At 42.4% G+C, this 16,760-nt stretch overlaps 1 protein-coding gene and 1 pseudogene across 48 annotated transcripts in view; one reads left to right on the plus strand and one right to left on the minus strand.

The window, feature by feature from the left end:
* NCOR1 (nuclear receptor corepressor 1) overlaps window positions 1-16,760 on the plus strand; it is a 189,410-nt gene that overhangs the window by 167,446 nt on the left and 5,204 nt on the right. For 28 of the 47 annotated variants that reach the window (XM_015118697.3, XM_015118710.3, XM_077970418.1 and 25 more), the window contains 4 exons: window positions 4,612-4,755; window positions 6,495-6,637; window positions 12,707-12,760; window positions 13,554-13,775. In XM_015118697.3, the coding sequence (XP_014974183.3) occupies window positions 4,612-4,755; window positions 6,495-6,637; window positions 12,707-12,760; window positions 13,554-13,775 (563 nt within the window). The remainder of the gene's footprint in view (window positions 1-4,611; window positions 4,756-6,494; window positions 6,638-12,706; window positions 12,761-13,553; window positions 13,776-16,760) is intronic. The other 19 variants (XM_015118702.3, XM_077970441.1, XM_077970420.1 and 16 more) reach the window with 3 other exon arrangements.
* On the minus strand, window positions 8,615-11,487 carry LOC106993926 (large ribosomal subunit protein P1 pseudogene; annotated as a pseudogene). The gene is made up of 2 exons (XR_013405857.1): window positions 11,469-11,487; window positions 8,615-9,094 (listed from the first exon to the last, which is right to left on the minus strand). The product of XR_013405857.1 is annotated as a large ribosomal subunit protein P1 pseudogene (transcript).

A 16,760-nucleotide genomic window follows, 5' to 3' on the forward strand; every position in this document is an offset into this window, starting at 1 on the left:
GACAAAAGACTGCACGCTTCTAAAGGGGCCATTGATAAGCCTACCTTCAGGGCACATTCTCTTTCTCAGGGATGTTGCTTGCTGAGAAAAATAATTCAGCGATATTTCTCCTGTTTGCTTTTGAAAGAGGAGAAATATAGCTCTGTTCTGTCCGGCTCACCAGCGGCCAGTTCAAAGTTCCTCTCTTGTTCCCTGAACATCGCTGTTATCCTGTTCTTTTTTTAAGATGCCCAGAGTTCATATTGTTCAAACACACATGCTCTATAAACAATTTGTGCAGTTGACACAATCACAGGGTCCTGAGGCAACATTCATCCTCCTCAGCTTACGAAGAAGATGATGGTATTAAGAGATTAAAGTAAAGACAGGCATAGGAAATCACAAGGATATTCATTGGGGACGTGATAAGTGTCCATGAAATCGCCACAATTTATGTTCAGAGATTACAATAAAGACAGGCATAAGAAATTAGAAAAGTACAAATTTGGGGAACTAATAAATGTCCATGAACTCTTCACAATTTATGTTCTTCTGCTGTGGCTTCAGCCGGTCCCTCTGTTCGGGGTCCCTGACTTCCCGCAACACTGGCCTCAGAATGAGATAGGGAGGAGTCCTTTCTCAATGTTTGGAATATTTTCAGCAGGAATAGCTCCAGCTCTTTTTGTACATCTGGTAGAATTCAGCTGTGAATGTGTCTGGTCATGGGCTTTTTTTGGGTGGTAGGCTATTTATTACTGACTCAATTGCAGAGCACATTATTGGTCTGTTCAGGGAATCAGTTTTTTCCTGGTTCAGTTTTGGGAGGGTGTATGTGTCCAGAAATTATCCATTTCTTCTAGATTTCCTAGGTTATATGCATAAAGGTGTTCATAATATTCTAATGATTGATTGTGTTTCTGTGGGGTCAGTGGTAATATTCCCCTTGTCATTTCTGATTGTGTTTATTTGAATCTTCTCTGTTAGTCTTAACTAGTGGTCTGTTTTATTAATTTTTTCTAAAAACCAGATCCTGAAGCCGGGCATGGTGGCTCACGCCTGTAATCCCAGCACTTTGGGAGGCCGAGGAGGGCGGATCACGAGGCCAGGAGATCGAGAGGCTAACACGGTGAAATCCCGTCTCTACTTAAAAAAAAAAAAAATTAGCCGGGTGTGCTATCAGGTGCCTGTAGTTCCAGCTACTCGGGAGGCTGAGGCAGGAGAATGGCGTGAACCAGGGAGGCAGAGCTTGCAGTGAGCCGAGATCGCGCCACTGCACTCCAGCCTGGGCGACTGAGCGAGACTGTCTCAAAAAAAAACAGAAAAAAAAACCAGATCCTGAATTTGTTGATTTTTTGAGTGGTTTTTTGTGTCTCAGTCTCCTTCAGTTCAGCTTCAGTTTTGGTTATTTCTTTTTTTTCTCTTTTGAGACGGAGTTTTGCTCTTGTTTCCCAGGATGGAGTGCAATGGCGCGATCTCGGCTCACTGCAACCTCTGCCTCCCGGGTTCAAGCAATTCTCCTGCCTCAGCCTCCCGAGTAACTGGGATTACAAGCATGCACCACCATCCCAGTTAATTTTGTATTTTTTTAGTGGAGACAGGGTTTCTCCACATTGGTCAGGCTGATCTCAAACTCCTGACCTCAGGTGATCTGCCTGCCTCGACCTCCCAAAGTGCTGGGATTACAGGTGTGAGTCACTGCACCTGGCAGTTTTGGTGATTTCTTGTCTTCTGCTAGCTTTGGGATTTGTTTGCTCTTGGTTGTGATGTTAGCTTGTTAACTTGAGATCTTTCTTTTTGATGTGGATATTTAGTGCTATAAATTTCCCTGTCAACACTGCCTTAGCTGTGTCCCAGAGATTCTGGTATGTTGTATCTTTGTTCTCATTAGTTTCAAAAAACTTGCTTTCTGCCTTTATTTTATTATGTACTCCAGGAGCAGGTTATTCCATTTCCATTGGAATTGTATGGAGTGATTTTTATAAGCAAAACACAGAGGAGTTTCTCTGTAGTTCTAGAAAAGGATGTGAGGCAATAAATCATAAAAATGGCTGACAGATATTGAGAGTTGAGGGTTGCATAGGAAAGAGAGGTAGAAGTAAAGGTATGTGTACTAATTTCTTCATTTTTAAAAAAGAAAATATAAAAGGCTGAAGTATGCTATGTAAAGGCAAAATGCACAAAATTAAAATAAAATAGGCAAGCCAGCACGGTGGCCAACACCTTTAATCTCAGTGCTTTGGGAGACCAAGGTGAGAGGATCGCTTGAGGCCAGGGGTTCAAGACCAGCCTGGGCAACATAGTGAGACCCCATCTCCACAAAAAAAACTAAAAAATAAAATTGCCCAGGCATGGTGGCATGCACCTGTAGTCCCAGCTACTTGGGAGCCTGAGGTGGGAGGATCACGTGAGCCCAGAATTTGAGGCTGCAGTAAGCAGTGATCATACTACTGCACTCTAGCCTGAGTGACAGAGGGAGACCCTGTCTCAAAAGTAAAAATAAAATGGGCAGCAACAGAGAAGGCAAATCAGATTCTTCATCTTTCATGAAAGAGAGTTAACAGATTCTGTTTCAAGTTTTATAAATCAAAAACATGTTTAAGATTATTTACCAAGTTTTGGAGGTAAACACTAAAACAACTAAAAAAAAAAAAAAAGTGACTATCTTGAATAACTGGATGGACTGACTGGGAAAGGCCATAACAAATCATGTTATAATTTTGCTTTAGTGTTATAGTCATAATTCAGATGTTGAAAGTCACAGGTGGCTTTAATATGCATAATCACTATGTCAAAAAATTTCAGGGGGGCTGGGTGTGGTGGCTCACGCCTGTAATCCCAGCACTTTCGGAGGCAAGGCAGGTGTATCACTTGAGGTCAGGAGTTTGAGACCATCCTGGCCAACATGGTGAAACCCTGTCTCTAATAAAACTACAAAAATCAGCCAAGTGTGGTGGTGGCTACCTGTAATCCCAGCTACTTGGGAGGCTGAGGCACTAGAATTCATTCAGCCAGGGAGGTGGAGGTTGCAGTGAGCCAATATCATGCTATTGCACTCCAGCCTGGGTGACAGAGCAAGACTCTGTCTTTAAAAAAAAAAAAAAAAAATTGGGGGTGTGGTGGGGCCAGGTGCTTATAATTCCAAATACTTTTGGAGGCTGAGGTGGGAGGATTGCTTGAGGCCAGCAATATAGTGAGACCCCGTCTCTACAAAAAATTAAAAATGAGCCACACAGACATAATAAAACATATAATAAAAACATAAGCTGGGCATGGTGATGCATGCCTGTAATCCCAGGTACTCAGGAGATGGAAGTGAGAGGATCACTTGAGCTCAAGAGTTTGAGGCTGCAGTGAGCTATGATTGCATTCCTGTACTCCAGCCTGGTCAACCTGTCTCTAAAAAATAAAAATTGTAATAATAAGATAAACGGGCCAGGCATGGTGGCTCATGCCTGTAATCCTAGCACTTTCGGAGGCCCAGGCAGGCGGATCACCTGAGGTCAGGAGGCCTAGCCAACATGGTGAAACTCTGTCTGTACTAAAATTACAAAAATTAGCCGGGGAGTGGTGGCGGGCGCTTGTAATTCCAGCTGCTCGGGAGGCTGAGGCAGGAGAATCCCTTGAACCTGGGAGGCAGAGGTTGCAGTGAGCTGAGATCACACCACTGCACTCCAGCCTGGGTGACAAAGCCAGACTCTTGTCTCAAAAAAAAAAAGAGAGATAAATGGGTGGGAGCTAAATAGTGTGTCTATCTTATATTATTCTTACCAAATGGTATCCAGAGAAAAAATATAAAATTGCAGAGAACCCCTCTGCCATAATACAGTGTAACTAGAACCTATGTTGACTCTCACGCCTGTAATCCCAGCACTTTGGGAGGCCGAGGTGGGCCGATCACCAGGTCAGGAGATCGAGACCATCCTGGCTAACAAGGTGAAACCCCGTCTCCACTAAAAATACAAAAGATTAGCCGGGCGTGGTGGCAGACGCCTGTAGTTCCAGCTACTCAGGAGGCTGAGGCAGGAGAATGGCGTGAACCCGCAAGGTGGAGGTTGCAATGAGCCGAGATCACGCCACTGCCCTCCAGCCTGGGTGACAGAGCGAGACTCTGTCTCAAAAAAAAAAAAAAAAAAAAAAAAAAAGAACATAAGTTGACTCACCTGATAAAACTTCTTGGGTGTCAGTTTAGTACTGAAGTCCTTTATCTTTAACTTGCTGATGAAAGAACTGGTCAGTCATGACTCAAAATAGGTAGGAAAACCTCAATAGGTAGGAAACAAGGGTTTTCCTAAGGAGCCAAGGAGCCAAGGGATGGCGTCTGACGTTGAAGTACATGTGGGGAGCCTCAAGGACGCAACTTCTGCCACTGCTGCTGCCCGGGCAGCACTGTCTGATGACGTGACTCCTGGATCCACGGGGTGTGCATGGGTCAAGTGGCAGTAACACAGTGGTTTTTGTTTGTTGGTTTGTTTGAACTATGTATATAGTGAATACCTGAGGTAACTTTTTTTCTGATAGAAATTGGCAGCTTTTGCTCCTTCTCCTGAATGAAGTCATGAGTTAACAAGTTTCTGTTTAGGTAAGTCTCAGGTGTGCCTTTGAAACACAATCTAATATTTCACGTTACAATAGTAGGCCTGGAAAATCCCCAGAGAGGAGTCACGTCTCTTCGGAGCCCTACGAGCCGATCTCCCCACCCCAGGTTCCAGTTGTGCATGAGAAACAGGACAGCTTGCTGCTGTTGTCTCAGAGGGGCGCAGAGCCTGCAGAGCAGAGGTACGTGCACTTCCTAGTGACAGCAGCCATTCCTGGCGCGGGTGCTTATGCTTTAACATTTCCTTCAGTTGGTGCCATTTTTCTCCTTTGGGCTTTTATGTCTGGATGGCATTCTCAGAGGATCATTTGTCTCTGTTTTCCTACTGATTTAATGCTAGTGGATTTTAGCAAAAAGAAAATATTTATAATATCACATTTAAATAGGTTAGAAAATATTTGTTCATTATTCTTGAAATTAAGTCTTTCTAGATATTATTTTAAATGTTTTTGTCTAGGGGAAAGGGTCATCCATTGATTCAGCCAACATTTGAATGCTTACTGTATACCAAGCACTGTGGACTCTGAAAAGATTTAATGTTACCTATTTCTAACCCTGACCCCAACCCTATTAATTATTAAATTATTATCCCCATTTGACTAGATGCCTTTGAGTTGGCTCCTTTCCAGTCAATCTCCATACCTCCACCTGGGTGATTTGTCTAAAACTCATGCAGAATCCAGCACCCAGTCTTTAGCATGGCATCTGAGTTCTTGCATGACCAGGTGTATGCTGCCCATTCAGCGTCACTTCCCTCTGCATCACCCCTACACTGGAATCTCTGTCCAAATCATGTTGTTTATTGTTCCCTGAATTCCATAGTCATACAGTTTGCCTAATGCTGAACCCTTCACTGGTGCGCTGAAAGCCAGACCTGTCACTTGCTCATGGTCATACTGATACTAATGGGGAAGGGCCAGTTTTAAACGAAGGTCTAACTCCAAATTGCTAGTGCCTTTCTTACAATGTGTTGCTATTAATTTATTGCATTTATTCTTAGGGAGCTAAACAGATATTGGTACTTTTCAATGAAATGAAGAAAATCCATTTTTGGAGAGGGAGTGATGTTCAATTTTATTATACATTTACGTCTTTCCCCCTATGTTTATGAGTGTTTTGAGGACAGGGACCATGTCTTATTCCTGTTCCTATCACCTTAATTGTCTTTCCTGGCATAGAGTAAGTGTTCTTGTATTTGAATGATGAATGAATCCACATGACTGGATTAGGCTGTCAATAACCTATATTCTCTGTTCTCAGCTCTGGCTCTAGCTAGATCCTTGTGGCCTTGAGCTGTTAGGGGAAACTTGTTTTTTAAAATGTGTTAGTATAGGAAGCTGCCTATAAAATATGAAACTCTTTATATTAAATTCAGCTCATTTGTTAGGTGGCTTAACAAATGATTGTTAACAAATAGGCAGTTTTATTCCTATACTGTTGTGTTCCAGTCCAGCTGTTGATTGCTTAGATATGAGTTCTTGCTATTTTATAGGCAAGTGTGCTATTAGTTTTAATTGTAGTTTACTTAAAACTAATTCTAGTAAAATAGTTCCCAGTTTAGGTGGTAACCATGAATATATTAATGTTTGTGCTGTTAAGAAGGCATCACGATAAGCTGTTTCTGAGTTCTCCTATTAATATTCATTTGCTACTTCTTTATTCCTTCCGAATAATTTCTGCTCTAGATTATCTCCATTCTAATTCTAATTTTATGATTTCATTTTGAGAGCTAAATCCTTTATCTTCAAATGATGTACTAAGTGGTTTATGATTACATACTGTTTCTTAGGGCTGTAACCACAAACACGGGATGAGGAGGCGGTAGTTTTCTAAGTACTCTCTGACTGTTGTTATCATTGATAGGAATGTCCCCAGGATTAGGACTACATGGTTGTAATATACTTAACTTTGGCCCTAACAGGAATGATTCCCGCTCACCAGGGAGTATAAGCTACTTGCCTTCATTCTTCACCAAGCTTGAAAATACATCACCCATGGTTAAATCAAAGAAGCAGGAGATTTTTCGTAAGTTGAACTCCTCTGGTGGAGGTGACTCTGATATGGGTAAGTGGGATTTCTTTCATGAACCCCAAATAAAACATGCATTAATAATGATCTCCAGTGTTGCCTCTCCTATAATGCTTGAGTTTGAAGGCTCTTTACAGGACATCTGTCCAACACATCTGATCCTAGAGTTCCTTCTCAAGTGTCTGCCAGCCCGTGAAGAGTTCTAATTAGGAAGCAGGAGTTCGCCCCTTTCTGAAGCTGTGCCATTTCTCTTTGAAGGAATCTGTGTCTAGGTTACTTTTCTTTCCGTGGGACTGGATTAACTCTCCATAGTTTATTTTTCTTTCTCCCCTACCCGTCAGTCTTCCTTTTGTCCATTTGGGCCCATCCCCACGTAACATCTCCTCAGATATTTGAAGACGTGTCTTTCAGGAGTCCTCTCAATCAATGTCCCCAGTTTCATCAGCTGTGCATCACATGTCCTCATTCTTAGTACCCCTACCATCTCAATTATTCTCCACCAAAAACATTTAGCCTAGCCTTTCACTCGGTTTCGAGTAATACAAAATAGAGTAGTGTAATATGATCTATGCTAAATTCATCATTTTTCACCTAAGATTATTTAAAGTAGCATTTAAACTAGCCTAAGACTATTAGCTGTTGTGTTGGCAGCCTGTACACTGTTAAATTATGAAGTACACTGTTAAGTACTTAGTATGAATGTTGATGTCAAGGTCTTGGGCTACTTTTAATTCACGCCTTGCCCTCGCTCTACTTTTGCAATAACTAGCTCCAAGTATAGGACAAGTCCAAGTCCGTCTGTGCTTGCTCCAGTCCAACTACTTTTTCTACCCTACCGGTGTCTTTCTGGTCTTGAGTTGATTCATTCACTATTCATATGCAACTCTGATAAACTCACAGTGTAAAAATACAACATTGGCCAGGCACGGTGGCTCACACCTGGAATCTCAGCACTTTGGGAGGCCAAGGCAGGAGGATTGATTGGGCCCAGGAGTTCCAGATTAGCCTGGATAACACAGGGAGACCCCGTCTCTACAAAATATAAAAAACTAGCTGGGTGCAGTGGTATATGCCCCTGTAGTCCCATTTACATGGGAAGCTGAGGTGGGAGGATCGCCTGAGCCTGAGAAATTGAGGCTGCAGTGAGCCATGATTGCTCCAGCCTAAGCCACAGAGTGAGATGTCTCAAGAAAAAAAAAAAAAATTACAAAAATTGTCTGGGTGTGGTGGCTCCCGCCCGTAATCCCAGCACTTTGCAAGGCCAAGGTGGGTGGATCACCTGAGATCAAGAGTTTGAGACCAGCCTGGGCAACATGGTGAAACCCTGTCTCTACTAAAAATATAAAAATGAGCTGGTCATGGTGGCGTGCACCTGTGATCCCAGCTACTCGGGAGGCTGAAGCATGAGAATCACTTGAACCTGGGAGGCAGAGGTTGCAGTGAGCCAAGATCGTGCCACTGCACTCCAGCCTGGGCAACAGAGCGAGTCTCTGTCTCAAAAAAAATAATAAAATAAATAAAATAAAATATAAAATCAGTAATAATGGTAGCAAAAGGTTATCTAGCATGTACTATGTGGTAGGCTCTATTCTAAGCACGTGTAGATATAATCTCATTTATTCCTCACAACAACCCTACATATTACACATTACAATTATCTCCATTTTGTAGATGAGGAAACATACTCAAGTTTAAGAGTTGGAACAGGTTACATATCTAGTAAGTAATGAGGCTGCTGTTCAAACCCAGGCATTCCAACTCCAGAGTCCCTGTTGCTAATGATGGACCAGCTGGCTTCTAACAGTTCCATACTCATAGCATCTTAGGCAGATTGTTGGTAAATACCCTGCCTAATGCTCTGTGGCAGAACCTTTCCTCTGGGTTGATATGCAAGTATTAATCAGAACCTCCTCGTGCCCTGTCAGCACTCTCTCAGCACACTCAGTACTATCCCCCAGTCTTACTAGTCTTTTCCTCAGTCCCTGTGATAGAAAGACTTTGGGTATACCATAGTCTGGTTTATTCTTTTTTTTTTTCTTAAGTTCAGCTTTGTATTGAACACATTATAAGAGATTTAGTCAAAACGACTAAAGCCCATGTCATCACACTCCTCAGATTCTTCCTTCTTTGCTTCCACTTTCTTCTCCTTAGCTGGAGCAGCAGTAGTGGAGTGGGCAGGATCTCCTGCTGGTGTAGCACCAGCTGCTGGAGCAGGTCCACCAGCCCCTACATTGCAAATGAGGCTCCCAGTGTTGACATTGGCCAGGGCCATTGCAAACAAGCTAGACCCAAAAGGTTCAACATACACCAGTTGCTTAATGAGAGCATTGGTCTTATCCTCTGTGATGGTCACCTCACTGCCATGCAGAGTGAGGGCTGAGGAGATGCAGGCAAGCTCGGAGACAGAGGCCAGGGCGCAGGCGAGTGTGGGGCTGGCACTACCGGATGTGGTGCTAGTCGCTGGATCAAGTGAGGGCCTCACCCCACCGTGGCCTTAGCTTCCTTGGAAGGACTGAGCACTGTGGCGGCAGCTGAGGAAAGGGCGATCTGCTTTATTTCTGTGATCTACCATCTACTAGTCTCCTGACCCTGTCAAAAGAAAGGAAAGTGGGGGGCCTTGCACTGTGATACATGTTTAGATCTGTGCCACTCTGTTTCTGAACTTGTCCTCGCTCTTAATTACTAGATTCTCTGTTTAGGTGGCAACAAAATAATCTAAAAGACAAATATTTTAGAATGCTGACCAAAATTGTTATCAGGCTTACAGATACCCTTTCTTTTCTTTTCTTTTTTTTTTTTTGAGATGGAGTTTTACTCTGTGGTCCAGGCTGGAGTGCAGTGGCGCAGTCTTGGCTCACTGCAACCTCTGCCTCCCGGGTTCATGTGATTCTCCTGCACCAGCCTCCCAAGTAGCTGGTATTACAGGCACCCATCACCAAGTCTGGCTAATTTTGTATTTTCAGTAGAGACGGGGTTTCTCCATGTTGGCCAGGCTGGTCTCGAACTCCCAACCTCAGGTGATCCGCCCACCTCAGCCTCCCAAAGTGCTGGGATTACAGGCATGAGCCACCATGTCTGGCCACCTTTCTTTTAAAAAAATATTGTTATTACTATTTTCTGTCTCCAGTCTTCAACAGTTTAATGTATTATTTACAGCTCCTCAAGTGTCACCAACAAAAATATACTCTCATTTTCAAATTCTTTCGGCACTCATAGATGAATTTGTGTGAGCATGGAGAGCTAGAGATCTCAGTGCAGCCGGGAACTGAGATGCAAATCATTTCACCTTTGTGTGGTTTGCTCTCATCTGCTAGTCTATCTTTCCTTAAAGTGGGAAACTCTCGACAGGGAAATGCCATGTTTGAAATGAAGAAGCCTACTTTATAGTTTCTCCTCTCTTGCCTAATGTTTTGAGTAGTGTACTATGTTGGGTGTTTTAGTATGCCAGATGGTCTCTACTCCCTGAAGCTGTATGATGAAACAAGTACCTAACTTTAACAGGAGATAATTATGTCTTAAGGGAAGTACTAACAGAATTGCTTTAGAGTCTGGGATTTTTTTTTATTGCAAGAACTATTTTTCATGGTGGAAAGGAGAATTTATATTAAAGAACCAGTAGGCTCCTGGGCCCACCATGGCACATTTAGCCTTCACTGGGAAGCAGAACTAAATGAAAGCCATCAGCGGCTAACACAGCTTCACTTCAGCTCATTGTATCCGAATCCAGTGTTCCCAAGGACATCAATGACTTTATTGTTTTGAAAACTGTAATGCTTTAAAACTTACTTTATTGGATCTCTTTGCAGCTTTTGACACAGTGAACCACTTTCCTTCCCTGAAATGCTTTCTTTTGGCTTTCTGATGCCATGTTCTCCTGTTTCTTCTCTACTTCTCTGGCCACTTGTGTCTCCTTAGAAGCTCAGTCTTGCTTTGCCTGGCCCTTGACTGTTAGTTTTCCCCAGGGCTCACTTCTTAGCTCCTTTCTCCTCATGCCTTATAATCTGAGTCATCTCATCTACTCGGGATTTGAATGGTCACCTGTATGCTGAAAACTGCCAAATTTGTATCTGTAGTCCAGCTTTTCCTACTAAGCTCTACTTACATATCTTTGCAGACCTCATTACTTCTTGACTAACTTACTGGCTCCTTAAGTATCTAAACTTAAATTCATATTCTACCTCCCCACGCAAAAAGTTCCTCCTGCTTCCCTACCACAGTTACCTTTACTCTGGCTGTCACTATCCTGGTCTCTCTGCCTCCTGATGGGAGTTACCTCTTCCTGTCAAGTTGGCCTCCACAGTGGCTTTCACATGCCTACCTTCCCTTCTGCTAAGTTCTGAGCAGTTACCACATTCTTGCTCAACAGTAGGTACCAGTCACCTGGACTGCTTATTAAATAGTTGAACTATGGGGCCCCAGGAATGTAGACAATTTGCTAAGCTACCCAGGTGATTCTAATTTGGCCTCAGCAAGTACCACACTGCACTGTAAGCTCCATAAGCAAAGGAAGGGGTATCCTGCAAATGTGGTATCTAAGGATTATCATTGGTTAACTTATAGGAAATTGTCTTCATCTGACCATTTTTGATCAATAAGAAGGTAATCTTACGATTCAGCCAAATAACTGCTCAATTAAATATCTATCGAATGAATGAATGACTCCTATTCCACACACTTCATGATAACAAGGCTCTGCTATTTCAGGCTCAAATTATTTACCTAGTCACCTGGCCCATAAGAAGACTATCATCCATGGCCATTGTTTTCTAGTTCTTCTGAAGACTTTTCTCCTCTGTCAGTTTAAAGCCTCCCTAATCAAGTTTGTTTCTAGGCACATGCACTCTTCCCTTTTCTCTAATGTGCTCACCCCTTGGGTAAGAGTCCATCGTTCTGTGGTTTCATTAGAGATTTCATTGTGGTGGGGCACGGTAGCTCACGCCTGTAATCCCAGCACTTTGGGAGGCTGAGGTGGGCAGATCACCTGAGGTCAGGAATTCGAGACCAGCCTGGCCAAAATGGTGAAACTCCGTCTCTACTAAAAATACAAAAATTAGCTGGGTGTGGTGGTGGAGGCCTATAATCCCAGCTGCTCAGGAGGCTGAGGCAGGAGAATTGCTTGAACCCAGGAGGCAGAGGTTGCAGTGAGCCTAGATCACGCCATTGCACTCCAGCCTGGGTGACAATGAAACACCGTCTCAAAGGAAAAAAAAAAAAGAAACTTCACATTCTTCAGGACACATCATTTGGCCACCCACTTGCTTTCTGCATTCTTTTTTTCTCTTTAAAATTCTTAGCATCAAGTTGGGAATGACGGAAACACCAATTTATGTCCCAAATTCTTCCCCTTTCTGGCACACTGCTTTATTATAGGTGGTTCCCAGGTCTTATGCTGTTAGCATTCAAACTGCAGATTACAAGTTGCACAGTCAGCAGGAATGAAAAGGATCAAGAGTCTTTTGTTTTTTCCAGCAAATATCCTGAGTTTCCAGTTAGCCATGCAGGGAAACACAGTCATTTTCATAGTATTCACTGTGGTGGCTTTCCTCTGGATCACATCCCAGGCTGCCTCAAACCTGTTGGTACTCATGGCGGTTATCCCAGAGTCCAAGGTTTCTTCTTCATCAGAAAGCCTTGGTTCCTGTTCTGAGAACAGTATTTTCCTATTTGTTTTTCTCCAGCAGTGCAAAGTTCCTTAACTTTTCTGGGTTACATTGCTCCTTTATTTACCTTTTTGGGAGAGTCTCACTGTGTTGCCCAGGCTGGCGTCAAATTCCTGAGCTCAAGCAATCCTACCGCCTCAGCCTCCTGAGTAGCTGGGGGACTAGAAGTGCACCACTGCACACAGTTTATTGCTCTTCTTTTGATGTTCTTACCTTACGTATTTCCTGATTTCCTTTTAAAAAACAGCCTGGGCAACAGAGTGAGACCCTGTCTCAAAAAAAAAAAAAAAGTTCTTCCATTTTATCTTCACTTAATGGGTGAAAAATAAAGGTTGAGGTCATGGAAAATAAAAAGATTAATTTTATTATAGGAATTTTTTGAGACTTTAGTTTGGTGTATATGATTATCACATCTTAATTAACTCAAATGTTTGCTTAAATATAGCAGCTGCTCAGCCAGGAACTGAGATCTTTAATCTGCCAGCAGTTACTACATCAGGTAAGACTGAAAAGACATTATTTACCAATACAAAATTGGCACAGCAGTAGTCAGTCCAACAAATATGTACTGAGTACCAACTGTATACCAGGGGAGTGACTGCTCTAATCTGAAAAAATGAATAAATAATTTAGTGAAGGAAGGTTTACCCAGTAGTACACAAAGGAATTGAGATCCAATAAATACCTATTGAAAAGATAAATGAACAAAAAGAATGGAAACTATTAAAGAACAAGGTTGAAACTAGGGAACTGGGAAAACTGTTGAGTAACTTTAATAAAAGTGTGAGTGACTGATTCACTTGGGAAACAAATTTCCTTAAGGAGTTATTTGTGGATTAAGATGGTCTCTGGGCTGGGTGCAGTGGCTCACGCCTGTAATCCCAGCACTTTGGGAGGCCAAGGCAGGCGGATCACCTGAGGTTGGGAGTTCGAGACCAGCCTGACCAATATGGTGAAACCCCGTTTCCTAAAAATACAAAAAAGTAGCCCAGTGTGGTTGTGGGTACCTGTAGTCCCAGCTACTTGAGAGACTGAGGTGGGAGAATCCCTTGAACCTGGGAGGCGGATGTTGCAGTGAGCCAAGATCATACCACTGCACTTCAGCCTGGGTGCAACAGAGACTCTGTCTCCAAAAACAAAAAAAAAAGGGGGTCTCTGTGTGGTGGGTCCTGGTGTTGTTCTAGGTCACTTGCCAAGTGCTATGTGTATTCAGTGGGCTGATGGGGCAGTGCATGTTTGTTTCCTGATTGGCCTTTCAGAAATAAGTGGAAATGTTTTTGATTCTTTTTCAGGCTCAGTTAGCTCTAGAGGCCATTCTTTTGCTGATCCTGCCAGCAATCTCGGGCTGGAAGACATTATCAGGAAGGCTCTCATGGGAAGCTTTGATGACAAAGTTGAGGATCATGGAGTTGTCATGTCCCAGCCTATGGGAGTAGTGCCTGGTACTGCCAACACCTCAGTTGTGACTAGTGGTGAGACACGGAGAGAGGAAGGGGACCCATCACCTCATTCAGGTACAGCTTTCATTTTAGTGCTTTTCTGCTGCTTTTCCCCAAAAAAGCCAGTTTATTTCCCAAGCTCCGATGCATCACTAAGACATTTCATTTATGTCTTTATGTGCTCAGAGTTACCTCTTAGGGTTTCAGTTACTTAAAAAAGGTTTTTTAAAATCTACCCAGACATTATAGTAACATGAAATGGAAGAAAACTTTTACCCTAAGTGTCACCCTAGGATGTCCATTTTTTGTTTGTTTGCATCTAGTCCTCATCTATACATACTACATTGTAATTATAACACAAATATGTTTTTGAATAAAAGTGATTTAACTGTAAACATTAGGTTTAATATAAAAGAATCATAAGCCGGCCGGGCACAGTGGCTCATGCCTGTAATCCCAGCACTTTGGGAGGCCAAGGCGGACGGATCATGAGGTCAAGAGATCGAGACCATCCTGGCCAACATGGTGAAACCCTATCTCTACAAAAAATACAAAAATTAGCTGGGCGTGGTGGCAGGTACTCAGGAGGGTGAGGCAGGAGAATCGCTTGAACCCGAGAGGTGGAGGTTGCAGTAAGCCGAGATCACGCCACTGCACTCCAGCCTGGCAACAGAGTGAAACTCTGTCTCAAAATACATACATACATACACACACACACACACACACACACACACACACACACACACACACAGAGTAAAATTAAAATAAATCATAAGCCATAGAAAAGAGTAGGAAAAAAGGTGTAATCATAGCACTTTGGGAGGCTAAGTTGGGTGGATCACTGGAGCTTAGGAGTTTGAAACCAGCCTGGGCAACATGGTGAAAACCCCGTCTCTACAAAAATTACAAAAAGTAGCTGGGTGTGGTGGCTCACGCCTGTAGTCCCAGCTACTTGTGGGGGCCGAGGCAGGAAGAGCACTTGAGCCCAGGAGGCAGAGGTTGCAGTGAGCTGCGATTGTGCCACTGCACTCCAGCCCAGGTGACAAAGTGAGACCCTGCCTCAAAAAAGAAAAAAAAAAAAGAGTAGGAAAAAAGGGAAGAAAAAGAAACAGTTCTTCAGAGCACATCATCCAGAATGCTAATGCTTCTATCTGGTAAGCATTGTTTCAGACATGTCTCTGGATAGCCAGATAAGAGTTGCTAGAATGAGATTTTATACATTCTGTTAAAAACAAGCACACAAAAAAACCATAATAATCCTAAGCTTTAATCTTACAACCTTTTCCTTAATATTTTGAGAACTAATATCTCTTGTGCTTTTAAAAATTATCTGAAGTTCAGCAGTATTTGTTTTAGCTTAGATTTATTTTCCTGTTATCATCAAGCAAAAGATCTTTCTCACTATGATTAAGAAAAATATTAAAGAGATTAGAGATCTTTAAAAAAAAAAAAAACTATACATGTTAACTTTTAAGACCGTATCAGTGTACTTCCTCCTCTGAAAAATGAGCATCATCTTCTTCTTTCTGTTCTTACCTTCCAAGTTTTATTGGCTTTAAGTGTGTATGTTTTAAGGTTATAAGACTGGTGACATAGGCAATTACAGTTGTACTGGTTGTATAGGAATTTGGGGCAGTGTGAAATTGTTTTGCTGTGGCTGAGGAAAAAGTTTGATGGTGACCTGGGCTCTGATCTCTTCTGAGCTCTTTTTGATATTTTCTTTTAGAGCACAGTCAGAGGTGTCTCACTTCTGTGAACTTCTGCTGAGTTAATCAGCTACACAGTGTGGAAAATCCAAAAGGGCTATCAAAACTTGCTGAGCCTCTGCTCAAGTCCTGTACAGCATGGAGAACCTTTGTTCTGCAGTTTTTCCTTTACATATTTCTTTGTGTGGTGTATTAACTCCAGTTGGGAAGGGGGGTTGGTCATTAGTGAAGTATGATTTTTGTCACCCTGCCTTCTTTCTTTAGCAGTTTCTCTACTCAGGCCAGTAAAGAAGCCTTGATGTTCCAGAAATTTCAGTTCCTTAATTACCACATTTTAATGGCAGGAGGATGACCCTTGTTTTTTGTTTTGATTGTTACAAGTGAAATTCTGGCTTTCTTCTAAATACAAGCATACCTTGTTTTATTGTGCTTTGATTTTTTTTTTTTTTAACTGAAGGTTTGTGGCAACCCTGCATCAAGCAAGTCTATCAGCACTATTTTTTTAATAGCATGTTCTCTCCTTTGTGTCTCTGTGTCATATTTTGGTAATTCTCACAATATTTCAGACCTGTTCATGATTATTATCTGTGTGATGGTGATCAGTGATCTTTGATATTACTATCGTAACTTTTGGGGCACCATGAGCAGCGCCCATATAAGATGGCAAACCACCCATAAAGGTGGTGTGCGTCCTGACTCCTCCACTGACTGGTTGTTCCCTGTCTCTCTCCTTTTCTGGCTTCCTTATTCCCTGACACACAACAATATTCAAATTTGGCCAGTTAATAACCCTACAATGGCTTCTAAGTGTTCAGGTGAAAAGAAGAATCACAAGTCTGTCACTTGAAATGAAAAGTTAGAAATGATTAAGCTTAGTGAGAAAGGCATGTTGAAAGCCAAGACAGGCTGAGAGCTAGACCTCATGCGCCAAACAATTAGCCAAATTGTGAATGCAAAGGAAAAGTTTTTGAAGGAAATGGAAAGTGCTATTCCAGTGAACACACAAATGGTAATAAAGCAAAACAGTGTTTCGTGAAACACAGAAAGTTTTAGTGGTCTGGATAGAAAACCAAACCAGCCACAGCATTACCTTAAGCCAAAACCTAATCCTAATCCAAGCCCTAACTCTTCAATTCTCTGAAGGCTCAGAGAGGTGAGGAAGCCACAGACGAGAAGGCTGAAGCTAGCAGAGGCCGGTTCAGAGGCTGAAGAAGCCGTCTCCATAACATAAAAGCGCAAGGTGAGGGAGGGAGAAAGTGCTAATGAAGATGTTGCAGCAAGTTACTCAGAAGACCTAGCTAAGATCATTGATAAAGGTGACTACATTAAACAACAGATCCTCCATGTAAACAAA

Source organism: Macaca mulatta, chromosome 16 (assembly GCF_049350105.2).
Source record: "Macaca mulatta isolate MMU2019108-1 chromosome 16, T2T-MMU8v2.0, whole genome shotgun sequence".
NCBI classification, from domain to species: Eukaryota; Metazoa; Chordata; class Mammalia; order Primates; family Cercopithecidae; genus Macaca; species Macaca mulatta.